General features: G+C 51.4%; 11 protein-coding genes across 11 annotated transcripts; 7 read left to right on the top strand and 4 right to left on the bottom strand.

Moving 5' to 3' along the window:
- Positions 1 to 433: 433 nt before the first annotated feature.
- Positions 434 to 1469, top strand: ALTATR162_LOCUS8087 (uncharacterized protein; the record flags this gene model as incomplete). Its single annotated transcript, XM_043315716.1, has 2 exons — positions 434 to 703; positions 759 to 1469. The coding sequence occupies 2 exons, from the start codon at positions 434 to 436 to the stop codon at positions 1467 to 1469; spliced, it is 981 nt and encodes a 326-aa protein (XP_043171651.1).
- Positions 1470 to 2203: 734 nt separating this feature from the next.
- ALTATR162_LOCUS8088 (uncharacterized protein) lies at positions 2204 to 4167 on the top strand (the record flags this gene model as incomplete). Its single annotated transcript, XM_043315717.1, has 3 exons — positions 2204 to 2797; positions 2849 to 3990; positions 4041 to 4167. The coding sequence occupies 3 exons, from the start codon at positions 2204 to 2206 to the stop codon at positions 4165 to 4167; spliced, it is 1863 nt and encodes a 620-aa protein (XP_043171652.1).
- A 673-nt stretch (positions 4168 to 4840) lies between these two features.
- Positions 4841 to 6245, top strand: ALTATR162_LOCUS8089 (uncharacterized protein; the record flags this gene model as incomplete). Its single annotated transcript, XM_043315718.1, has 3 exons — positions 4841 to 4891; positions 4949 to 5758; positions 5808 to 6245. 3 exons carry the CDS (start codon positions 4841 to 4843, stop codon positions 6243 to 6245), a joined length of 1299 nt encoding a protein of 432 aa, XP_043171653.1.
- A 245-nt stretch (positions 6246 to 6490) lies between these two features.
- Positions 6491 to 7558, bottom strand: ALTATR162_LOCUS8090 (uncharacterized protein; the record flags this gene model as incomplete). The annotated part of the gene is made up of 1 exon (XM_043315719.1): positions 6491 to 7558. The coding sequence occupies one exon, from the start codon at positions 7556 to 7558 to the stop codon at positions 6491 to 6493; it is 1068 nt and encodes a 355-aa protein (XP_043171654.1).
- A 344-nt stretch (positions 7559 to 7902) lies between these two features.
- Positions 7903 to 9207, bottom strand: ALTATR162_LOCUS8091 (uncharacterized protein; the record flags this gene model as incomplete). Its single annotated transcript, XM_043315720.1, has 7 exons — positions 7903 to 8403; positions 8456 to 8538; positions 8588 to 8613; positions 8662 to 8724; positions 8781 to 8907; positions 8968 to 8996; positions 9050 to 9207. 7 exons carry the CDS (start codon positions 9205 to 9207, stop codon positions 7903 to 7905), a joined length of 987 nt encoding a protein of 328 aa, XP_043171655.1.
- Positions 9208 to 9818: 611 nt separating this feature from the next.
- On the bottom strand, positions 9819 to 10970 carry ALTATR162_LOCUS8092 (uncharacterized protein; the record flags this gene model as incomplete). Its single annotated transcript, XM_043315721.1, has 3 exons — positions 9819 to 9942; positions 9991 to 10680; positions 10732 to 10970. 3 exons carry the CDS (start codon positions 10968 to 10970, stop codon positions 9819 to 9821), a joined length of 1053 nt encoding a protein of 350 aa, XP_043171656.1.
- Positions 10971 to 11474: 504 nt separating this feature from the next.
- ALTATR162_LOCUS8093 (uncharacterized protein) lies at positions 11475 to 14198 on the top strand (the record flags this gene model as incomplete). Its single annotated transcript, XM_043315722.1, has 4 exons — positions 11475 to 11552; positions 11822 to 11911; positions 11959 to 12327; positions 12378 to 14198. The coding sequence occupies 4 exons, from the start codon at positions 11475 to 11477 to the stop codon at positions 14196 to 14198; spliced, it is 2358 nt and encodes a 785-aa protein (XP_043171657.1).
- Positions 14199 to 14788: 590 nt separating this feature from the next.
- Positions 14789 to 15476, top strand: ALTATR162_LOCUS8094 (uncharacterized protein; the record flags this gene model as incomplete). Its single annotated transcript, XM_043315723.1, has 3 exons — positions 14789 to 14808; positions 14863 to 15023; positions 15082 to 15476. 3 exons carry the CDS (start codon positions 14789 to 14791, stop codon positions 15474 to 15476), a joined length of 576 nt encoding a protein of 191 aa, XP_043171658.1.
- A 705-nt stretch (positions 15477 to 16181) lies between these two features.
- On the bottom strand, positions 16182 to 18303 carry ALTATR162_LOCUS8095 (uncharacterized protein; the record flags this gene model as incomplete). Its single annotated transcript, XM_043315724.1, has 6 exons — positions 16182 to 16268; positions 16322 to 16857; positions 16903 to 16988; positions 17049 to 17694; positions 17741 to 18212; positions 18274 to 18303. 6 exons carry the CDS (start codon positions 18301 to 18303, stop codon positions 16182 to 16184), a joined length of 1857 nt encoding a protein of 618 aa, XP_043171659.1.
- A 1988-nt stretch (positions 18304 to 20291) lies between these two features.
- On the top strand, positions 20292 to 20916 carry ALTATR162_LOCUS8096 (uncharacterized protein; the record flags this gene model as incomplete). The annotated part of the gene is made up of 2 exons (XM_043315725.1): positions 20292 to 20614; positions 20670 to 20916. 2 exons carry the CDS (start codon positions 20292 to 20294, stop codon positions 20914 to 20916), a joined length of 570 nt encoding a protein of 189 aa, XP_043171660.1.
- A 1060-nt stretch (positions 20917 to 21976) lies between these two features.
- Positions 21977 to 23341, top strand: ALTATR162_LOCUS8097 (uncharacterized protein; the record flags this gene model as incomplete). The annotated part of the gene is made up of 2 exons (XM_043315726.1): positions 21977 to 22679; positions 22737 to 23341. The coding sequence occupies 2 exons, from the start codon at positions 21977 to 21979 to the stop codon at positions 23339 to 23341; spliced, it is 1308 nt and encodes a 435-aa protein (XP_043171661.1).
- Between the last annotated feature and the right edge of the window lie 485 nt (positions 23342 to 23826).

Consider the following 23826-nt stretch of genomic DNA (forward strand, 5'->3'; position numbering starts at 1 on the left):
CCTCCAATAAATGTCGTACACTCTCAAAACACCTCAGTCTCACATCTCCAATTCACGGAGCGTTTCCGCGGAACCGAGGAGATGTTCACAAAGCCATATTGTAGTGGTGTTTGTGGTACGTAATTTTACGTAAAGCCCAACTTATTGCGCGTGAACCTTTACCTCAGATCGTCGCGCATGTGCCAGGTCAACGTCAGGGTAAATGCGCGTGTTTGTGCGATTCGAATCGTAAGTGAGCGGATGAGGGCACAGTTCTCTGATGCTGGGTCCCGGAATAAATGGCGCGATGAGGGACTTCGGTTGCGCGAGTGTTTTTGCGGTTCGCGCCCAAGACCTTGAAACCTGGTTTCTTATAACCGTTGTCGATCTGTTGCTAGTCTTACTTATACTTTGAGTGAAGACTCTGTTTTGTTTCCAGGTTTACCTGGACATCATGGGTGTATTTACCGGTGCCAGAGAATGGGATCTTGATATCGACCGCTACCTCAATCGCATCATCCCCCCTTCACCGCTACACAAGCTTCCAACGCCCGTGTCGAGGTTTCTCGGGCATAGGAAAGAGACGCGACAAGATGTTGGGAATATCCTCGGAGCGTTTTGGTCGTTGTTAGGTGCCTTCTGTGGTCTGGCGGTTGTAGCGGCGGTCTTCAACAATACGGATAGTATACAATGGCACCAGCCACCAGCATTAATCGCATCTTTTGTACGTTACTCATGACTGAGGAGGTGGCGACGTGTTGTGCTGATCGATTACTCAGGGTGCCTCCGCAGTCCTCGAGTATAACTCTATACGCTCACCACTCGGCCAACCTCGCAATGCCCTGCTAGGCCATGGTATCTCCGCACTTATTGGTGTCGGTATATCGAAGTTGTTCCAATACCACTCAGAGTACGATTCGATAAAGTGGATCGCAGGCGCTGTAGCATGCGGTTGCGCGTCTGCCGTCATGCTCTTGACCAACACCGTACATCCTCCAGGCGGCGCATCCGCAGTGCTCGCAGCAACAGACCCCATCATTACGGCCATGGGCTGGTACTTCGTTGGACTTGTTCTCTGGGGCACCACTCTCATGGTCATGGTTGGACTCGTCATCAACAACATCCAAAGACAGTTCCCAATATACTGGTGGACACCTCTGGACCTACGGAAAGCGAAAATTGAAGACGAAGAGGTGGTGCCAGATGCGAGAGGCGGGTTAGAACGAAAAAAGAGTGTAGAACAACAACACTACGACCAAGCAGGAGACAAGATTGAAATCAACGGCGCAGAAGTCGTATTACCAGACGATATGAGTCTGAATGCGGAAGAGACGAAAGTACTGGAAAGACTACGAGAGAGGTTACGGAAGAGAGTAGACAATGAGAGAGAAGAAAGAGATATGGAGAAGAACAAATCAGACAGTGGAAGAAGCAGTACTGAATTTACCATGGTACCCAGCAATAGTGGGAGCAATCAGACTGGTATATAGCACAGGCTTATCGTTGTTGAGGCTGGTAAAGATAAGAACCATGTATGACGATCGTCGCTTTTCCGAGGAGTACCCACAATGCTCAACAACCAAACACATAATACCCAATACCAATGATACTTTTTAATTCATTCTGCTAAGCTTATGGCTACGTGAAATCTTGGAGAGTATGTACTCACCGGACACTAAACTCTTCTTCAGAGAGACGGATCTGCCTACTCCTTGTTGAGGGACATATCGCGCAGTACTTCAGATAGGGAGCAGACTCGTATTAAATACACATGCAAATGTTTTTCATCCCAGAAAGCATCAATACCGTATATCTGTCGCATGGCTCGGGTTTCTAAGGAAACACAGGTGCAGCGGTGTCAGCGCTCAGCCCAGCCGCTGAGCGCCTTACTTGCCCTATGATGATGGTGGGGGAGCGCTCATTGGCCGTGCGCAGCATTCGCCACAAGTAAGAAAATTGATTCACAGGGTCGCATTGTTTGATCGGCCCTGACAGTTTCTTACTCTTATATCCTCTCTTTCTACATCACCTGCAGCGCTTCAATACTCCACTCGTTTTCATATCCGAGTGTTTGCGCTTCGAACGGGACCTGAAACAGAACCTTTGGGTATCGACAATCGATAAGAAACTTAGCGGGGCACAGATTGACGTTGTTCCCTCCCCTACGAAATTTCCTCCTCCTTCCACCATCCTAGAGTCTTCACTCATACACCACTAAGACACCATGGTCTCCGCCTCAAAAGCTGCCCGCCAAGCGAAGCGCGCCGCTGACGGCGATGCGAAGCCCAAGAAGACGGCCACTTCCAAGTTGTCGTCCAAGGCCAACTCCAAGAATGCCTCCAAGGCCAACTCTGAGAACGGCGACGAGGTCGAGGACCTCGAGCTGAACGAGGAGGTCAAGAAGCTCACCATGCAGGAGGACAAGCACGGTCTGTCCGACCGTGTCACCACTGGTGTGCTCGCCTCCCTCGAGCAGTCGCGCGATGTCAAGATCATCTCTGCATCGCTCGTGTTCCACGGAAAGGTCCTCTTCAACGACTCCACCCTCGAGATCAACTACGGCCGACGATACGGTCTGTTGGGTGAGAACGGTTGCGGAAAGACAACCCTTCTCAAGGCCATCGACAAGCGCGAGTTCCCCTTCCCAGAGCACATCGACATTTACCTGCTGAACCAGGGTGCCCCCAAGACTGAGTTGGGTGCCTTGGAGTGGGTCGTCCGTGAGGCTGAGAACGAGTTGGCCCGTCTCGAGAAGCTGGCTGAGGATATTCTTGAGAAGGATGGTCCCGAGAGCCCTCTTCTCGACGACATCTACGAGGTATGTACTAGCCAGATCAAATCAAAGTAAACCTCACTAACCCTTTGTCAGCGTCAAGAAGACATGGACCCGTCAACTTTCCACACCCGCGCATCCCTCATTCTCACCGGTCTCGGTTTCAACAAGAACACCATCAACAAGAAGACAAAGGACATGTCCGGTGGATGGCGTATGCGTGTCGCGCTCGCCAAGGCACTCTTCGTCAAGCCCGCCTTGCTGCTGCTCGACGACCCTACTGCCCATTTGGACTTGGAAGCCTGTGTGTGGCTTGAGGAGTACATGAAGAAGTGGGAGCGCACTCTGGTTCTCGTGTCCCACTCCATGGACTTCTTGAACGGTGTCTGCACAAACATGATTGACATGCGTCAAAAGAAGCTCCTCTACTACGGAGGTAACTACGACACATACCACAAGACTCGTACTGAACAGGAGGTCAACCAGACCAAGGCCTACGAGAAGCAGCAAGATGAGATCAAGCATATCAAGAAGTTCATTGCTTCCGCTGGTACCTACGCCAACTTGGTCAGGCAAGCCAAGTCTCGCCAGAAGATCTTGGACAAGATGGAGGCTGACGGTCTGATTGAGCCCGTTGCCGTTGACCGTGTCTTCACTTTCCGTTTCGCCGATGTCGAGAAGCTGCCACCACCTGTGCTTTCGCTCGACGATGTCAGCTTCTCTTACTCCGGAGATCCAAAGGACAACCTGTACGAGAACCTCGACTTTGGTGTCGACATGGACTCCCGAACAGCTCTTGTCGGACCCAACGGTGTTGGAAAGTCGACTCTGCTCAACATCTTCACCGGAAAGCTCAGCCCCACATCTGGTGTTGTATCGCGCCACACTCACTTAAAGCTCGGTGTGTACAGCCAGCACTCCGCTGAGCAGCTCGACCTTACCAAGTCTGCCCTTGACTTCGTCCGCGACAAGTTCCACCACATCAGCCAAGATCTCCAATACTGGCGCCAACAGCTCGGCCGTTACGGTATGACTGGTGAGGCCCAGACCTCCAAGATGGCCACTCTCTCCGATGGTCAGAAGTCCCGTATCGTATTCGCTCTGCTTGCTATTGAGGGACCTAACATGTTGCTGCTCGACGAGCCTACCAACGGTCTGGATATCCCAACCATCGACAGTTTGGCTGATGCCATCAACGCTTTCAGCGGTGGTGTCGTCGTCGTTTCCCACGACTTCCGGTATGTTCATTGTTCTCTCGATGATTAAATAGCCTGCTAACAACGAACAGATTGCTCGACAAGATTGCAAAGGACATTATGGTTTGCGAACACAAGACCGTCCGCCGGTGGGACGGAAGCATCGGCGAGTACAAGAACCATCTCCGCAAGAAGATGGCGTCGACTGGTGCTCTCTAAGCGGATACTGGGAGTAGTTTCGCAAGTTGCATGCGTCCTCCGAGCTGTGGAACGCGGGTACAACCAAAAAGTAATGGCCTTAGAGCAGGTTTTCAGGATACCTCTGCAGTAGGCCGGCAGCTCATCGCTACCTGCGTCAGTGTCGTTCTGCATGGGTAGAGACATCTGGATTATGCGTTATGATGCATTGGGTCTTAGAGGAGTTTTAGAGTTGTCTTACGATCAGAAATGATATCACATAGAAGCATATATTTTTCGTCGCCCTCGTTGTGGACGCTGCTTGTGGTTGCTAGGTGCTGTGTGTGTGGTTGCCGATTCGTATACATTCTGTAGGTATGGAGGAACTCAAGTAGCCTAGTCGAGACGTAGCATACGTAAACCCCGAAAGGAGGGTGTTCGCACAGCTGTCTTGTGGGTAGAGTGTGCATATGGCTATCGTTCGTCAAGTGTTCGGCACGTGCCGATTGGTGAGCTATGAGCTGTGACGAGCACCCCCGCAAGCTCCGCGGTAGTGGAGCTTGAACATCTACACCAGACCTCAGGTTATCTCACTTTCAGATTATCGCTCTCTGAGACCTTTACTCTCACTACATTCTTTGGAAATCAGAAAACTTCGACACCTAGCGGCTTTTATAACAAGATTGCCATTCGTTGAGATCGCTTCCTGCCCGCCATGGCGGAACTCACAAGCACGAAGCTCAATGCGGAGTCGCATCTCCTTCTCGTAATGCCTCCCCCAGCTACCCAAACTTACTCGTATTGTATACTAACGTGATCGTAGGACCAACCTCTCCTCCGCATGCCCTACGAGCTCTCCCGGCGCAACTTCAAGAACGCCCAGCGCGTCATCGAGCATTCCTCCAGCAACCTCACCACCTCACTGACGGCCGCCACCAAAGCCGCCTCCAAGGGTGCCTCGCCAGAAGCCACACTCGACTCCCTAGACTCGATGATTAGCAAGATGCAGGGCCTAAAACGCAAACTAGAAAACCTCCACGAGGAAGAAACGCGTATCCACCGCTCCGCAAAGGCGCGCTTACAACACCTGCAAGACCTTTACGAAATTCAGAGCCTCGTCGACGTAAAGTACGATGAGTGGTCTCGAACGCGATTAAGCCGTTTACTCGTTGACTACCTGTTGAGGGAAGGGTATGCGGAGAGTGCGGCGTGTTTGGCAAAGAGTAAAGGGATTACAGAGCTCGTGGATGTAGATGCTTTTGTTGCGTGTCATCGGATTGAGAAGAGTCTGAGGGAAGGCATGAGTACGTCTTTGGCACTCGAGTGGTGTAAGGAGCATGGTAAAGAACTTAAGAAGGGCGGCAGTATGTTGGAGTTTGAGTTGAGGTTGCAGCAGTATATTGAGTTGGTTCGGCAGGGGCATGAGGCTGGGTTGAGCGGAATGGATGGACTGGAGATGCAGGATGACGGTATGCATGGTGTTAGTGTTGGGGGTGGAGGTGGAGAAACAAAACTGGTGGAGGCGAGGGCTCATGCTAAAAAGTATTTGAGTACGAGCGGCGATTTTGAATTGATGAGAAGGGCGGCGGGTATGTTGGCGTATAGGCCTTGGGATGAGGTGGAACCTTATGCTGTAAGTTTGTTCGAGACGGCGCATCGTTGCATTTCTAACAACTGTCTAGTCTCTCTACTCGACATCGCGGTGGTCACATCTAGCCGACGTCTTTGTCCAGACACACCACAACCTCTACGCCCTTCCTCCGCGACCGCTCCTCCACGTCGCCCTGAGCGCCGGTCTCTCTGCTCTCAAGACACCTGCTTGCCATTCCGCCTACACACCCTCTTCTACAAATGCCGCTTCCTCCACTACAACCGTCTGCCCGATATGTAGCACCGAGCTCAACGAGCTAGCGCGCAACGTCCCCTACGCTCTCCACACCAAATCGATCGTTGAAGATGGACCTGTCGTACTGCCAAACGGTCGTATATACGGTTCCGAGAGACTCCGCATCTTCAATGAAAAAGTCGGAACGGAAGAAGGCTTCGTAAGAGATCCAGCTGGCGGATTAAGTGGTGAGAGATGGCATGAGAGCGAGGTCCGAAAGGTGTATGTTATGTGATGCTTTCTCTCTTTTCTTCTAGCAGCATCTGTATGATATTCGGGTATAGCGTGGCGTTTTGGTATGTGCATCTACCCGGCGCGGTATAGGTCTGCGTGTCTGGCTCTTTTATATGGTATAGTGGGAACTATAGGCCTTTGCGGTTGTTCTCAAGTTCAATGACCGCTTTCCGCTTCGCCTGCCAAGGTTTACTTGTCGAATATTGGAAGTGTTCCCTGACAGTGTTCGTATCCGCGATCTCAAGCTCACTCATCCTCTTCATTCTCTTCCTCTCCCTCCATAGCCTTCTTCATCGCCTCTTTCTGGCTCGGTAACCGTCCACCCCTTCCCACCTTTGCCTGCCGCGCCATCTCCTTCTCCTCATCGCTGTCAGCCACAAGCGGAATCTTCTCAAACATGAACATGCGCGCAGCCCTGTCCTCACCCTTCCACCCCGTCTCCATGGCCCCCAGGGTCCTCACATGATGATACCCGGGATACTGCGCCCAATCAAACTTCCAGCTCTCCACAACCCTCAGCCCAGCATGTCTCGCCAGATCACGGATATTCCACAACGTGTACGGTTCGCCCTCGAATAGCGTGACGATGATTCTTCCGCCCATGCGCAGGAACGGTCGTATTGTCTGCTGAGACGTAGTAGTGCCTTTCTCTTTGTCTTCCTGGTTCCGAAGGATTTGTAACCGACGTTTCTGGTTCGATGTATCGAGGCAGGACTTGAAGAAAGATACTAGCAGGGCTTGGTTCGCGCGGACCTGTCTGTTGACGTCGGTGGAAAGACCGCCTGTGTGAGGGAACATGAAAGCGATTATATCCCAGCCCTCCTCGTCATCGTCATCGTCGCGTTTACACCGTAGATGTTTGTAGCTTGAAAGTTTGGTTGCGTCGATGTCGTGGTGGAGAGGTACGGGCGGTGTGAGGGATGAGATTTCGGTCTGGATTTCTTTGAATGAGGGGTATTTGCTGTGGAGGTCTTCTTCGTCGTCGTAGCTTGTTGCAGTTACGTTTGCGCAGCCGTGTTCTATAGTTAGGGAACGGGTAAAGCTAAAGTCGCCTTCGCCGACAAGGAGTATATGGTCGTATTCGCCAAAGGGTACTTTGGGTTTCTGTGATGGTTGTACATGGGCGGGCGTGGTCGTAGATGTAGTTGCTGCGGCGGCTGGTGCGCTCATCTTCTGCTTCTTCTTCGCGGGTGTCTTCGCAGCAGGTTTCGCCTCGGCGGCTGCTTTCGCGTTCTTTTTCTGGATCGCAAAAATCTTCTTGTCGCCTTCGCGCTTCAGTTCACGACGAGCGCGCTTGGTCTTTGTCTTTGACATGTTTGCTGTGTTTGCGATTGTTAGACAATTGGATGCGGCTCGGAGGTTTGCGGGGAAGATTGTTTGGCCATGGAATGCGACGAAAATCATAAGCTTGGACCACCCTCACACAGGGTTCAGGGTCTGCATGTGAAAAGAGGGACACTCGAGGACGTGGGTATCATTGTCTGCACGAAACGCAGCCCCGTGAAATTTTGGAGTGATGCTCAGATACCTAAATCTCCGAGTAGATGCAGATATCATGAATTGCTCTAGTGACTAGAATGTACAATGGATCTGGCGCAGCAAGCGCATTTTGCAAGCCGGCATGTTCAAACAGTTCAATGAAACAGCGTTACGACCGCTTATATCAAGTCGCGCTTAACGAACTGGTCGTAAAGAGATGATCCAAGCTTGGCGGGGGAGCGCTCAACCGTGACACCAGCAGCCTCAAGCGCGGTGATCTTGGAGTTGGCATCACCCTTTCCGCCGCTAACAATAGCACCAGCGTGACCCATTCTCCTGCCCGGGGGCGCGGAAATACCAGCAATGAAGCTGACAACAGGCTTGTTGGCAGTGTTGTACTCCTTCAAGAAGTCTGCGGCATCCTCCTCGGCAGTACCACCAATCTCACCAATCATGATGATACCGTCAGTCTCCTCGTCCTTCAAGAAAACGTTCAGGCAGTCGATGAAGTTGGTTCCGGAGAAAGGGTCACCACCAATACCGACGACGAGCGACTGGCCAAGGCCGGCTTGGGTGGTCTGGTTGACGGCTTCGTATGTAAGAGTTCCGGAACGAGAGACGATACCGACGCGGCCGCGCTTGTGGATGAAGCCTGGCATGATACCAATCTTGCATTGGCCCTGGTGAAGTCAATAACATAATCAGACCGAAAGAACTTGCTGAAGAACATACGGGAGCGATGATACCGGGGCAGTTAGGGCCGACCATACGAGACTTGTTCTGAGTCTTGAGCATGTCTGTGATGCGCACCATGTCTACTTCAATCAGCCTCCGTATCCCGCGATCTGTCATTGTGGTTCATACCGTGTTGTGGGATACCCTCAGTGATACTGTCTGTTGTAAGTTTCCATGTACTTGAGTTTGATATGCACACCTACGTCACAATCAGAGGAACCTCTGCGTTGATGGCCTCCTCGATACTGGCAGCGGCGACTGGTGGACTGTAATACTGTCAGGTCACCTAGTCCGTATATGATCGCGGGGGTGTATAGCATACGGAACGAAGATGGCAGTAGCGGAAGCTTGAGTCTCCTTCATGGCCTCTGCTACGCTCTTGAAGACGGGCAGTCCAAGGTGCTCAGTGCCCGCCTTCTTGGGGTTTGTTCCTCCAACAACTTTTGTGCCTGCCGTCCCGTCAGTCTCCCCCTCACAGGTTCATGTCAACAGAGCCGTTGGGCGCATACCGTATTCAATCGCTTGTTGTGCGTGGAAGCTGTTCCCGCATTAGCACCCCTTCCCATTACAGACTCTTCCAATCCCACTCACGTTCCCTGCTTTCCAGTGAAACCCTGGAACAGAACCTTGGTGTCGCTGTTGATACGAAGGTTCTTAATCGTCTCGGCGTATTGCGAGGAAGCGGTCGCATACTGCCTGGTAGCGGCCTTGGAGAGCGCAGAGCGCATCGGTTGCCGGATTGCCTGCATCGTGACTGGTATGGTGGTCACGAAAGCAACTCTGGGGTTTTTGGGGGGTATCGCGGGTCGGTTTAGTGATGGTTAGCGGTCTGAGCGAAGCTGCGACATAGCGGGAGTTCTTCGGGGAGCTTGGCCAATCTAAAATCTCGTGCCAGGGTCCGTCCGCGCCCGACAACTTCACGAAAATAACTCGTCCGCCTACAACCATTACGGGTGGGATGCAATTGATCGTGTACGGTATAGGAACAAAGTACTGGACTTTGAGATATTCTGTTCACAATGCGTGATTTGTATTCAAGTTGCGATTCTAACATTCAATCATGTTGCATCGCACGTTTCGCGATAGCAAGATGTTTGCAACAAGTACTCAACATAACCAGACTAACTGTGAATCCTCGCTTTCGCTTGTATATCTGCCATTGCTTCATTTACTCTTACTGTACATTTCTTGACGCACTGAGCTATGCGTTTGACCGATGATGGTAGGTTGTGTCTCCTAGTTGTCAACTCTACAGAGTCAGGATGTGGAACCGATGGTGCAGTACACGTAATGTGTCGTAAGGCGTATATAACTCTTAAATGTTCTACACGTTTTATACACAGCAGACGAAAATCTGCACTTAGTCGTTGAGCTTGCCGTAGAATGGGATTCCGATGGCTTGCAGTAGTAGACGTGCGTCCTTGTTGTTGGTGGCATCTGTTTGGATGGTGATGTGGCAACCAGGAATCATCTTGGGTGGGTACCTGAGACATGTCAGTCGAAACATTGATTGTGAAAGGAAGCAGACTCACGCATCGTAGTTGACCTCAATTTCCGGGAAGAGGGCTAGTTGATCTGGGGTAAGACCGAAGCTCATGTTGCCGTGTCCGTCTCCAGACGAACCTGGAACACCCTTCCACTCCTTGATTCTCGGCAGGACCACATCGACGAGTTTTGCCAGAAAGTGCTCGGCATCTTCCCGCTCCATCTTGGTTGTCACTGAGACATATCTGCCCGCACGCAACCCCCACCCTACGACGTTGTGCTTCGCCTTGTGCGATGTAGCTCGTACGTTGCTAATGGCCTGTAGGATCATACCAGCAACATGCAGGTTCCCACTGTTCTCCTGCGCTTCTGGTACCATGGAGTGAACTGTTACGCCTGTGATCTTGGGAACATTGCGGAAAGTGCGGGGCTCCTGGAGCAATCTGAGTACTTCACCCTTACCTCGTGGAGGTCGTAGGGGACGGTTCTTGAAGTACGGAGAGTCGCCCGTCCATTCTCGCAATCGTTGATCCGTCTTGGCAGCCCGGTAACCTGGAGGGTAGTGCTGGTATGTGAGGGTAAGGAGATCGGATGCGATCTTGCTCTGATATGTTTGCTCGAGGCGGGACAGACTGAAGGGTCCGGGTTGGAAGAGTCGCGAAGAGGGGTCAGACTCTGGAGGCGGCTGATGAGGGTGGAGAGGACCGCGGTAGTATTTGGGCGAACGGTATTGGTATCTGGTATCTATGAGGCCATGTTTCTATGGGTGTACTCTTTGAAGCTCATACCTGCTTGGCGGCAGCTGCTTGTTTCCTCTTCTCCGCAGTCTACTCCGTGCTACGGGGTCGTAGTTCTTTGCGAGTTCCTGCGATGGCGGTGGAATCTCTAATGACGATGCGTCTTCAATTTCTCGGACTGCTTCGGACGAGGCATTGCGGCAACACAGGGGCGCGGCCGCGCGGACGGCCGGTCTGGCGTTGTTCCGAATGACCGCGACCGTCCGGAGTGGTAGTTTGCGCAGCGCCATGGTTGTGTGATGCGACGTCGTGGTGGGTATAGACGTCAACAGCATGACCTACCAGTCTCGAACGGACTTTTCGACGGAATACGCTATACGCGAGACGCGAGAGCTGCAGGGATGGGCGGCGTCTAAGGTCCCCAACTAGCCAATAGGGCTACCCCACTCGTCCGCACCTGCCCTCTGCTCCAGGTCAGCTCGCGACATGCGGCTGATCGGGATCTGGGACATGTATCTTTCTTTTTGTCTCTTGGGTTGAGGTCATTGTCTTCTTCTGCCTCCTTGATTGCGCGTCATAGCTGCTCTTCACCGACAAATTCCATCTTCCACCAACCAAACACCTAACCACCCTCTCGCTTCCCCACCGACCACCGGGCTCAGGGCTCGTCTGCACCTTCCTCAACCACCACACCCCAAGCTCGCTGCCTACCCCGCTACCCACCTGGCTGCCTTCGTTCTTCCAGCGGCCGCGGACCCTCCACTGAATGGGTCTCACCTTCACCAACCACCACCATGAACGGCATGTCGCGGTTCCTCAGCCGGCGCGACAAACATCATGAAAAGCGCGCGTCCAAGCACGCCAGTACCAAAGTACGCCTGAGCTCTTTCGCCTCCGTCAACTCTCTCAGTCCTCTGCTGTGTTCTGCCGTCGCTACGGTGCCCCAAGACCCTCCCAGCTGCCAACAGCGGTTGTCTGCAGGCATCGAGACGCTGTATCATAAACTCCCATTTGTATTGCGAACGTCGGTAGAGGACAGTCTTCTATTTCTACACCAAAAACTGCCGTGTTGCGCTTCTTCTCTTACCCTAGCGTCGACCAAACCTCAACATCGCATTCTTCTGACTATGTACTTCTGCAGTCTAAATCCTCCAATGCTTCACCCGATCTCTACAAGATATTCACAAGCGAAGGTCCAAGACCGCCAGCGAACAATGAGGCCGAGAAGAAGGTACGCATGGGAACAAAGGCTTGGCGGAATCTTGTTGACGGGCGCAGGTCAAGATGCTCCTTTCGCGCTTACAAGGCGTTGGTATAACGAGCATGGGAGAGGAACAGGCCGAACATGCTCTCGCCTGGCATCCCAACGACATCGACAAAGCCTACGAACTTCTAGTGCTTGCCAACGAGTCACTCGAAGGTGAACTGAAGGATTACAGTCCAGATGTAACCATGTTGGGTGCCATAAACCGGAACATGGTGACATGTTACCTCGACGCATTGTTGTTCGCCATGTTCGCTCGTCTCGATAGCTTTGAAGCTATGTTATACGACAACTTTGAAGATGAGCCAAGGAAGAAGTTGGCGGCTGTCTTGCGCCTATGGGTCAACCTCCTGAGAAGTGGCCAGCTCATCAAGGTCGATTTGGTACGACCTATTTCGTCACCTTGCACGTTCACAACTAACGCACATTATAGACGAAGCATCTTCAAGACTCCCTCGCTAAGTGCGGATGGGAGGACGCTGCACAGGTTCGCCAACAAGACGCTTCGGAAGCTTTCACTTTCATTACTGGTGCGCTCGAGCTGCCGCTACTCACCCTCAAGATGGACATCTACCACACTGGACGTGAAGACAAAGAGGATGACCACAAGTTTGTCAACGAGCGGCTACTCGAAGTCGCCATACCAGAACAAGAGGGCGATCATGTTGTTACATTGGAAGATTGCCTGGAAACCTACTTTAACAACAGAATCGAGGTCAAGCGCTACCTGCAACGACAGAATACGATAGCTTCGATGAAGTCCACAGACGACGAATTCGTAGACAAGGACCCCGAGAAGAATGAGACCATCCATATTGAGACCATGGAGATGGAAGGCTCAATGACCCCCATCGTCTCGACGCCAATGACTTTCGAGCCCACCACACCAGTGACTCCAGTGCGGCCCCATCTAGAGGGTCGCCGCCGTGCTGATAGTATCTTCAGCCAGCGATATACACGCCAGTCACAAGATACGAGCAAGTTTGACGAAAAGAAGCATGTGGAAGACATGCTGGACAACAGCTCTGGTGGCCGACCACGATCAGCTTCTCTGCTTAAGAAGGAGATTCTAATGCCAGCTTGGCAGTTCTTCAGTCTCATACCCTGGTATACTGATAATGTTCCAAAGACGGACGCTCAGGTTGCTGCACACTTCTCAGTTAAGCGTCCGGTGCTCGGCATATGCCTGAAAAGATACACGATGACGCCGAATGGCGCTCCGAAACGCCTCAACACCTACATCGACATCCCGCTCGACATTGGGTTGCCTCACTTCATCTCCGATGAGAGGATGAAAGAGGAGGGTCCACTGTTTGGCAATTTCAAGCTCGTTCTCCAGTCTGTCGTATGCCATCGAGGTGTGTCGGTCGATTCTGGGCATTATATCGCGCTTGTCCGTGCCAACGCTCGCGAACGTCCAGGCACCGCGCAATCGGATTCTGAGCAAGAGCAGGAAAAGTGGATACGCTTTGATGATCTTTCATCTCAACGAGTGACTGAAGTCGACATCAAGACAGCTTTGCGAGAAGAGTCACCATATCTGCTCTTCTACCAGGTACAACCCATTGACGAAGAACTTGCTTCCCGAGGAGATCCTCCAACCTATGCAGAAGCGCAGTCCCGAGTTCCTTCGGTAGATCCTTCACAAGAAACGCTGTCTTCCCCGCCTTCTACGACAGCAACAGATGCCGAAGCTGGTGGAAACAGTGAAAATGTCAACACGACAGATACGCGTACCGAATCCAATTCCACAGATGAACCGGCTAGTCGAACTAGTATGTCTAGCAATCGCCGTAGCAGTACTGTGATCGAAGACGGCGAAGGCAGCTTACGCGGCCGAACCGAACCGCTAACGCCGGAGGATCAGAAGAGCAGCTTCTTGTCTGTGTCTCGGCGCGGCTCTCGGATATGGCTGTCCGGGAACAACAGAAGCCGGCCAGGTAGTCCAAGCGGCGAGACTCGTCTGTCTCTTACTCTATCGAGGCTAACGGGACGCGGTAGCAAGGACAAGCTGGTTACGACCGAAGCTGGCACCAGCGACGAGCCTACAATTGTGATTGACAAAGTGAAGAGCGCAGAGAATGATCAGCAGGACCACTCTCCAGCCAAAGAGAAGAAAGAATCCGGTCTCGGGCGCAGCAAGAGCAAGAAGGAGAAAAAGGATAGACGGAGAAGTAAGAGCAGAGAGCCTGGTGCAGTTCCAGAGAAAGGCAAGCACAAGGACAGACCGGATCGCGAATGCCTGGTGATGTGAGGAGGTCAGGGTTTGTACACATGTGGGAGGACCATCCCTGGTTTTGTTGTTTGTTTGTTTGTTTGCTTGCATCGCATATCGCCTCGACACCATTCCATTACTGGGTGTTCACGAAACCGGCGGAGGAGTTTTTGAATCATTAGCGCGGCGTTATTGGAACATAAGAGTATCGCTTGATGTTGGATTTGCGACAGGGCATATGCATATTGGATTACTATAGATGAGATACCCTGAAATGGAACGGCTGGAACAAACAAGTGAAAGCTTCCGCTGTAGATCTACGCACCTTGCATAGTCTGTGATGCGCACCAAAACCTCTCTGTTGCGCCTGGTACCATGTGTTCAGAGAAGGCATTAGATAAGACTAGAAGAGTGAATGCCTGTTGGGGCTAGCCAGCGGCGGGCAACAACCTGGCCTCTTGGGTCGGCACGCTAATGATGACCCTCGCCCACCACAAAAGTCGCCCGCTTGTTCCCTTACCCTCTTACCCACGTTCCGCGCAACCACATCTCTATCTCCAGCCTCCTGTTATACGATCGCAAAAGCGAGCTTCAATTCTTCGCTCGAATAACCCGCTTCAACCATCACAATGGCGATTAGCCCGCAAATGTACGCCGAACCTACCGCCGAGGTCTTGTAGACAGTTTGCTAATTCCATTACAGTTCCAACCTGGTTATTATCCTGGGATTTATGCAAATATCGAAAAAGATACCTTTCGATAACGAGAATGTCCTCAACGGCGTGCGTGCGCTCTACATCGTCTCCAACCTGATCATCGCGGGTATCTACCTCTACGTCCAGGCACAAATCAACAAGAAGAATGGTGCGTCAAAAGAAGCCCAGTAGTCCCACATACCATCGCAGCGGCTAATACAGCGCAGACATGACGGTCGTCAAGTACGTCGAGCCCGCCCCGATGGGCTCCGGCGAGGAACCAAAGTTTGTCGCTACCACAGTCAAGGCCTACGATCTCCAGAAGCTGCGCGAGCTCTTCAAGGCCCAGATGATGGGTGTCGGCATGATGGGCGTTATGCACCTTTACTTCAAGTACACAAACCCGCTCCTCATCCAGTCTATCATCCCTCTCAAGGGCGCTTTCGAAGGCAACCTCGTCAAGGTCCACCTCTTCGGCCAGCCCGCAACTGGCGACCTTGCTAGGCCATGGAAGGCGTCTGGCGGTATGATGGGCGCCATGGGTGGTGGCGAGATTAAGACGGATAAGAAAAGCATCGAGGCTGCCGAGCGTGCTGGCCGCGGTGGTGTCAAGGACGAGTAGATGGGCTCTCTCGTGCCTTTTATGGGTTCGTATGCAGGGGAGTTTGCATAAGAACTGGATTTCTTGATGGGACATACCCGGTTCGCCGGATTTATGGGCGTGGTTGAGCGACTCATGCGCCTGCTAATTGTATAACATGGACGTTTTATGCTGTGGCTGTCCTTCATTTGCTATACTTAATCTTTCTCAAAGTGATGTACAACGATTTCCACTCTTAGGGCACAGCCCTAAAACTACCCTATCCAGAAAAAACCAACCCTCTTCTATGTTCGGTCTATAAAACTCCAATTCCATAACCAACCCTAGGCTCCATACCAACCGGTACACCCCTAATCACCCTAATCATCATGTTGCGCAGACCTCCAACAAACGCCGTATTAAACATAGTATAGGGCCAAGAAGTATGATGAAAGAAGCGTGTCGAGTCCGTGTCCAACTCGTATCAAAAGCATAAAATGATAGTAAAAGATTTATCGATGAGAAACATCCAGTTGTTGATATCATTGGATAGTGGATTGGGTGATGCAGAAGTAGTCGTCATCTATTGTTGTATGGTCGATTGCCATCGAGGATTAAGTGAGAGGGACTGGAGTATTGGATTCTCGGCGGTTCGTGTGGCATGCGTATTGGCAAGCGTTTTTTTCTCAATGTTCGTGGAGGTTCAGAATGTTATGGTCGTTATTGATTCATTTCCTCGCCTCCAACTCACCCAAGCCACTGAGGAAAATAGCCGTCTTGTAACGGCATTGCAGCAGGCTCGTTTTCGTAGTTGAAAGGATCTCCCCAGAAGCCCTGCCTTGGTTAGCTAGACACACTCATTGACCTGGTTATATCACGTCACTTACAAAGTCGAAGTCGGGAACCACATCAGTGCTGGCTTGTACATCGCCTACGATGTTGTTGATGTTGCTGAGATTAATGTCATCCCAACACGGTGCACGATCCTGAATGGACTGCATTGATTGTAACAAGTCTGGCTGGGATTGCATTGGCTCCGGTTGGGATGGTCCCGGCATTGCTTGTTGATCATAAGCTGCAGAGGTGTTTTGGAAGGCGTAGCTTGGGATCGCTTGCATTGCTGGATATACGCCTGTGTTACTGTTCGATGCGTTGCTCATCGCCACGGGTACAGATGGCACCATAGGTTGGCTGATATAGTGGCCCGTAGGCTGCGACTGGCCCCTTGGGGAGAGATTATGCTCAGATACGGCTTTGTCGATCATGTTTTTCACAGCTTGCCATGCTTTGGCGCTGTTGTTCTCCCGAAGTATTCGAGACATCTGTAAAGCTCTAAGGGCGCGTTGTCGATCGGGCGCGTCGAAGAGAGGGTTGCGAAGTTCAGATAGGATATGCATGATGGCCTGGAAGGAAGCGATCCCACCTTTAGAAGTTAGCTTATGTGTTTAAGGGTACCGGCGTTACTGACCAATGTGCCATTGGAAGCGAGCGGCGTCGACATCTGCGGCCGCTCCGTTTAGTGTTTCTACACAGTTGACTGATTTTTCAAAGATCCTAGCACCATCAGTCAGTTTTATTTGTTGAAGTTGGACCTTGTGCTGTGGAGGTACGTACGAACGCCGAATCTCATCTGAGAAGACTACATCACGGTAAGCACGCGGCATTCGAAGCCAAAACAGCAGATAAGCGCGCCACTCCAGAAGAGAAGCCAGTCCCAACGTCAGCCTCTCCATCGGTACCTCAGGAGTAAGATAATGCAGATATTTTCTTTGATTCTCTTCGTGAACTTCATCAAGCATGACCTTGATCTGTTCGTATAGATCTCTGAGTTCCTGTGCAGGATCAGGACGAGATGTTCCATGGAGCCCGGAGTCGAGCATACGTCTTTCGAGGCGGTAGGTACTCTGGACTATCCGCCGTAGGGCTCGCATGCCGTTAAAGCGAACCAGCTGGAACGTCATTGAGGTAAACTTCTGTTCGTCATACGGGGCCGGACCAGGACTTGCGCCGTCTACGAGGTCCTCATCATCGATGTTGCGTGGAAATAGTGTAGTGTAAAAGTCTTCGGTGATGCTCGGTTCCTGCCCTTTGCATTCTGCAGCCCTGAACTCCAAATGGCCTAGCTGATGCCACATGCGACGACGTAGCTCGATAGTTAAAGCGTCCATAGAGCCGGTTGGAAACAAAGACGGATCTCGGTGCAGACCCTGGTTCAGAGCGATGCGGAATGCAATGCCAATCAAAACCCACGCTTTGCCTACTATGCATGTGAGCGTTTTCAACATATAACTATCTAGGGCGCTTACCCATATCCTCTTCCCTGGTAATACAGGTCAGCCACAGCACGAACCCCTGGAATATCTCCAGGCTTGATGTCGTGAGATAATTTTCCCGAGCAAGCGAGATCTCAACACCCAGCTGAAATCGATCGAGGAGTGATTCCTTGGTCTCACCAAACTTGTTGTGTACTACCTTTGGAGGCAGAGAGTTGATAGCAGAGAAATAGATGGCATAGGCGAGAGGATGTGCTTCGCTATTATAGGTGGAAAACTTGCGGACCACTGTTGGTCTATGGGTGATCCTCACCATTGGGTCTACGTTCGCGAAATAGACGTCGAGGAGCGTATCACGATGCTCTTGGGTGTTGGGCAGTAGGTTTTCTAGATCTGATCCTGCTCCTGCACGACCAAGGGAGAGTAGATCGACCAGACTGTTTTGCGGTACTTCCTTTCTCTCTTCATCGGTTTTGTCGCCAAGCAAAGCCTTGATGTCTTGAATCTAATATTGCATCAGCCTTGCTCTGAGATTGGAAACTCATAAAAACACAAAAGGATGAGACTGGCTCTTGTTCTGTATATACCAGATCCATGGCTTCTTACGCGAAAAAGCGAGACTTCAGGAAGCGACACTCACCTCATCAGCGAGCAATGCGAAATGCAGAGACGAAACAAACTGAGACTGTCCGTCATTCAACAACAGGGTCCCATCGCCGCCATCGGAAGCTATTCCTCCTCCATGTGAAGTTTGGCTATTCGACGATGGGGTCAGCGCTTCCGCCTCCTTCCTGTCAAATTCAACACTGGACCGTACGGATGTCGTGGATTTCGCCCCCTGTCCTGCAACGGCTCTTTCTAAAAGGTACTCCAGTCTGTCTAACCGGGCCTGCACGTCACTGCCTTTTCCGATCTTTCCATTGTTGCTTGCGGCCGTAGGTTTCGAAATCCTTCCAGTAGTGGTAGAAGCCGGTATCTGATCTGTCCAAGTACACACATGGCTTCCTCGTGTGCAAGAACCACAGACTGGATGAACATGATCACACTTGACCTTCCTGCGCCGACACGTCAAGCATGACGAAATGACGCGGTGCCGCCCTCCACTGGGTTTGCTTGTTGAACCTGGCGAATTAGACGATGTGCCAGTCTTCGTTTCCACCATGCTCGGGTAAGGTTTGTAACAGTCTGCATACGAGACTTGAAGTTTTCAACAATGTGGATCGGTCGCCGGGGGAGAAATGGCTCCGTCACACACTGAAGTTCGTTGCGATTCTCGCCCCACTAGCTGAACGGGCCGCCGTTACCCGTTTCGGCCTTAGTGGCGATCAACCTTGCTCGCAAAATGATTCGCCGAAACTTTGACATCAGACACCTCGGTACATAGAAGAGCCCCATAGGCCGGATATAATCCACTGTCTTTAGGGTTTGTTCACGAGCCTTGTGTCGTCATGGTATCACATGCCAATGTACTGCCTCATTCTTGTCGAACAGCTTGGGAAGAGGGTAGAAATTACACACTGCAGTTTGAGTTAGGTTAGTAAGGGGGCGGCATATTACCATTGGGCGTAGTAATAAATCGCTATCAGTCGGAGAATCTGATAGTGGACTTCGAAGAATCTCGCAGGTATTTCATCTGTTCCAACCAATACTTTTCCCAACACAATCCAAAGCAGCAGCGGATTGTTTCTGCACAGTCTTACTTTCTGTGTCCTTACCATGACCGACTGTTCTTGCTGTAGTTGTCAAGTTCTCCTGGTTGTTCATTATGTTAGAAGATTGTGTCCGACACACAGCCTTGTTTTGCCTTATCGCAGCCTACCCAGACAATCAGACCTGCCAGCCAGATGACATTGCAGTGCTTGCTGTCCACTGACAACTAACACAGCCCGATAGACGATCCCAGAGGTCGCAATCCTGGAAAGATATGGGATTGCAGGAATATGAACTGTCTTGAGATCGAAAGAGAGAAGCCGAACTGATCACAGGCGGCGTAAGAGAAGGTCCAAGTGATTCCTACACTGAGCCAAACCTCTTCCTCGATACTAATGAAGAACAGTGCGGGCATCGATGAAGGAGAGGTCTCCAGACGCGCGATTATTGGCTATGATTACACGGCTAACGACGAGGACGAAGTTACCCTCAAGTTATATGTGCCTTTGTAACAAGTCGAGTTTCGCAATACGACCCCCAGGCACTGCTTACGGTCAGCTTCAGTTGCATTCTTGCGATCTCACCCTGTTCAGCCCCCATTCTCACTGAAGCAATTTTAATGCAGGCAAACCTACCTGGGTTGTCACAGTTTGCCTGCGGTTGAGAACCAGTGCGACGGGTTTGTGTCGTTTATGCCTCGCGTCAAGCCACGCTCCACGCCCGTTTGTAACAATGCATCTTATCTTAGCCCAGCGCTTTGCCTCGTTACATTGTGGTGGGACCTTCTGTTGCGTATCAAAACCCACGTTTTGCAACATTGCTCGAAGATGCTAAGCAACGATCTAGCGTTACCCTCCCACGAGGCTCCTGTATAGAGATCTGGATCAAGATCCGTTCAACGACCTTGAGCACCATCAGCGCCACTCATAGCATGATGTCGAAACTCACTACACATGAAAATCTACCAGAGCGTTGTTGCGAAGGTGGCCTTCATCCTGTCGAAGAAGGTCTACATGTCATGGAACACGAGGGTGAGGGGAAGGAAGCCTGGGTGCACCAACGCGTGGTCATGAACAATCCCACAACGGAGAAACATCAGTCGCAATATATCGGAGGCTTGAAGAGAAGGCTTTTCTGGTTCATACTTGTCCTCGCAAGCCTCGTCGTGATCGGCGCGTCTGTAGGTGGAGCTGTAGGGGGCTCGCTAGCAGCGAAAGAGAGCAGCGACGGTATCTTGCAGTCGTCATCTGTTCAGAGGTAAGCAGCCCGAACCTGGATGCATCTTATCAGTGTGTGTCTAATATATTCGCAGCTCGCTTCCGTCCTGCACAGGAGCTTCGAGTGATGCAACATCCTCCCAACCCACTGGCTCACCCTCCTCTTTTGTAACCACCGACTGCCCATCCAGCAACAACACATCTTTCACGCCCAGAACACCCGGTGGCAACCCAGGACAATACAACTTCACCAAGCATTGCGGATTTGACACTGATGGGCGAGACCTCATCGAAGCTTTCGTCCTAGACCTGGATACTTGCCTCGCGCTTTGTTCGAACTAGAACTACATACACAACAGGAGGAGACAGGTGTACTTCAGCGTCGTTCTATGCTGATGGAAGATCACCGGGGAACTGCTGGGCGAAAACAGGGACAGGGTTGAAGCAGAAAGATGAGATGGCCGCTGCTTTGATACAATGAGGGGGCTAGGGAAGGTACACGACGATGATTGGCGTATACGAGATGTACAGTGGGGAGGAGAATGCGGAGGTCGGAAGTATTCTGTACTCCAGGATAAAGCTTGCTAGCACACTCTAGAGTGGCCTTTGCGCGTTGTGCTTTTGGAGTTTCGGAAATTGCGTATATCGATAAGTTACCATGACAGCAGAATTGAGTTTGTAAACACATGTCGTGTTGTACAAGACTGTGCGACGAAGAGACATGTCGCTGGCGGAAACGTGGTTTAAGTGGATCCCGAAGTCGTCCCGTCGCGTTGTCGCGTTCAGGTGACAGGTGCACGCTAGATAAGCGAAGACGCCGAAAGCCTCCCTCTTTTCCACCCAATCGTGGACCTATCGCCGTCTGCATGCACTTCGTCACACGTCACTGGTGTGATTGCAGCTCGTTTCGTCGCCTGCTCGCTCTTAGTGGTTCATGCTGAACCGCCAGGGCTTCCTTTCGCGGCGAGGCTGGGCCTAGATAGCAGCAAAGCTTGCTTTCGCCATGCTGCCGTCCTTGCTGAGAGCTTGCCCACAAACTCCTCCAGATCGTCCAGTCGATTCTTCCAAGGCTATAAACACTATCGGCCCCGCTGCAGCTTTGTCCGAAGCTGATCTGAGATGAGACTGCGGGAAGGGATAGCAGCATAGACTACCAAGAGGCTTCACCGCTGGCAGGATCAACATTGAGCGCATACCAGACGGGCAACATGCTCGCTCTTTGTTGAGATGGCGACTTTATCTCCCGGTGCGTGTGAGCATTGGAGCTATTGGCATATAGCGCGCTGACCGAGTCGCATCCATAGATGTCCGCTATTCTACTCTCAAATCGCTCAAGCTCACCTGCCCCTCCGCCGAAGTGATCGAAGAACCACAATCTGTATCGACCATTGAATCGCCTGTTATGGAGCAACAAGGCTACCCATTCCCCGAAGTTGGAGACGAATGGTCGGACGAGGAGGTCCTGATCCCCAGGCATAGACGGAAGGCGCCATATATACCACCACTAAAGTTCGAGAAAGTTACCGCTACATCAGCCGAAGACACATCGTCTGATGAGTCTTCAGCATCACCTCGCCCGCACCAACTAAGCGCGACTATCAGCCCCCTCGTACCACCGAAAAGTCCATCGCGACCGGACGCGTCGAGGGGTAATAGTCAAGATGATCTCATACAGCGGTACTATCATGTCACAAAAGAACGAGATGCGCTGAGGAAAGAGCTACAAAGGAGGAGCATGGGTCCGCATGGGTTACCCGCGAAACGTACGGTCCTGTACAAGTCGGAAGAAAATACTTTGGTTGAAGAGCTCCACGCGCTGCGATATGAGATCCGGATATGGAGCGAGGAGTATTTTGGTGGGCCTATCAAGGCCACGAGCAAGCGACCGCATCTTCACAGAGCAAAGGAGCTGTTTGGGAACCTTACAGACAACTATCAGATGTATCTGAAGGATCCGGAGGAACGACCACTTCTCATACAGGCGTACGTGTGGATGAAGCTGCAACAGAAGATCTTCAACAATTGGCAGAAAGGCAGCGGATACATCTGGGCAGGCAAATTGGGAGATAGGAAGCTGCGTGAGATCAACGACACGTTGCGCAAGGGTATAGTCCCCTATGTGCCTCAACCCTCTTGTAAATGCAAACGCTAACAATGCACAGCTGTCAAGAACGAGGCCGAGGCCGAAGAGTACCACCAATGGCGCGCCATGACCGTAAACCTCCTGGTTCCTCAAGTAGACGGCAAATGGCGTCCCACTTTCGATGCTGCTCCCGTCTTAAAACGAATATCCCGTTTCTGCAGTCGCATGCGTCGCAAACTGCGGCCCTGGTCTACACACTCCTTGCGTAAAGGGAAGGAACAACTGGGAACAATCATATCAGCGTCTGTTGCATTAGACTTGAAGATGAAGCGCCAGCTTGCCGACTATCGATTTGTTACATTTACTGGCGGCAAGAAGGACCAATACTGGGGCTATGGATTCTATGACAGCGAAATGGAAGACGTATATGAAGATGATGACGAAAATAGCAGCGGCGGGTATGGAGTCAACGGCAGCGCAAAGGGCAGAAGAGTAGAACTGGCACTTGCGCCTGCACTCGAACGATGCGGTAATGCTAATGGACATGTCTTTGATCAAAGTTTCATGATGGTAAAGGCGGATGTGAGCTGTAAGAGACTGGAGAAGCCGAAGAAAGAGAAGAAACAACAGCCTAGGTCAAGAGGGGGTGACAGCAAGGGCTTCTCGCTGCGCACATGGAAGTAGAATTAATGGAAGTATGAGATGAATAGTAACACACCACTCTGCTTTGAACTGCACTTTCCCCAATTTGTTTAGTATCTCGAGATGTTTATCCAATCATGAAGCAACGCTTACGAGTGGTTAGTCAATTACAGCAGATGTTCTATATTGTACTGTGGCTCGGTTCTATCACCTCGATACCCTCGAGATCCTTGGTGACCTTACATACATTGTTGTTGCTTTAGTGCTGGGCCTACTTCTCCCTACTACTTGAATAGCCCTGTTCAGCCCCATTGGCTTTTCACGATTTGACAACCCAACATGAGAATGGCAAAGATCGCCTGCTTCCGCACATAGCCGAGTCTGGTAGCTTAGAACGACGGGAATTCTGGTGAACGTCGGTTCTTACTGCTGCCTAGACGTAACCGATTGTGTGTCTCGCATAGACTCTCACTGGTCAAAATAGCGCGCGACTATCAAATTGCATCAGAGATTCTCCTCAGACTAAT

This window comes from Alternaria atra (assembly GCF_907166805.1).
Source record: "Alternaria atra isolate CS162 genome assembly, contig: 28, whole genome shotgun sequence".
In the NCBI taxonomy this organism is placed as follows: Eukaryota; Fungi; Ascomycota; class Dothideomycetes; order Pleosporales; family Pleosporaceae; genus Alternaria; species Alternaria atra.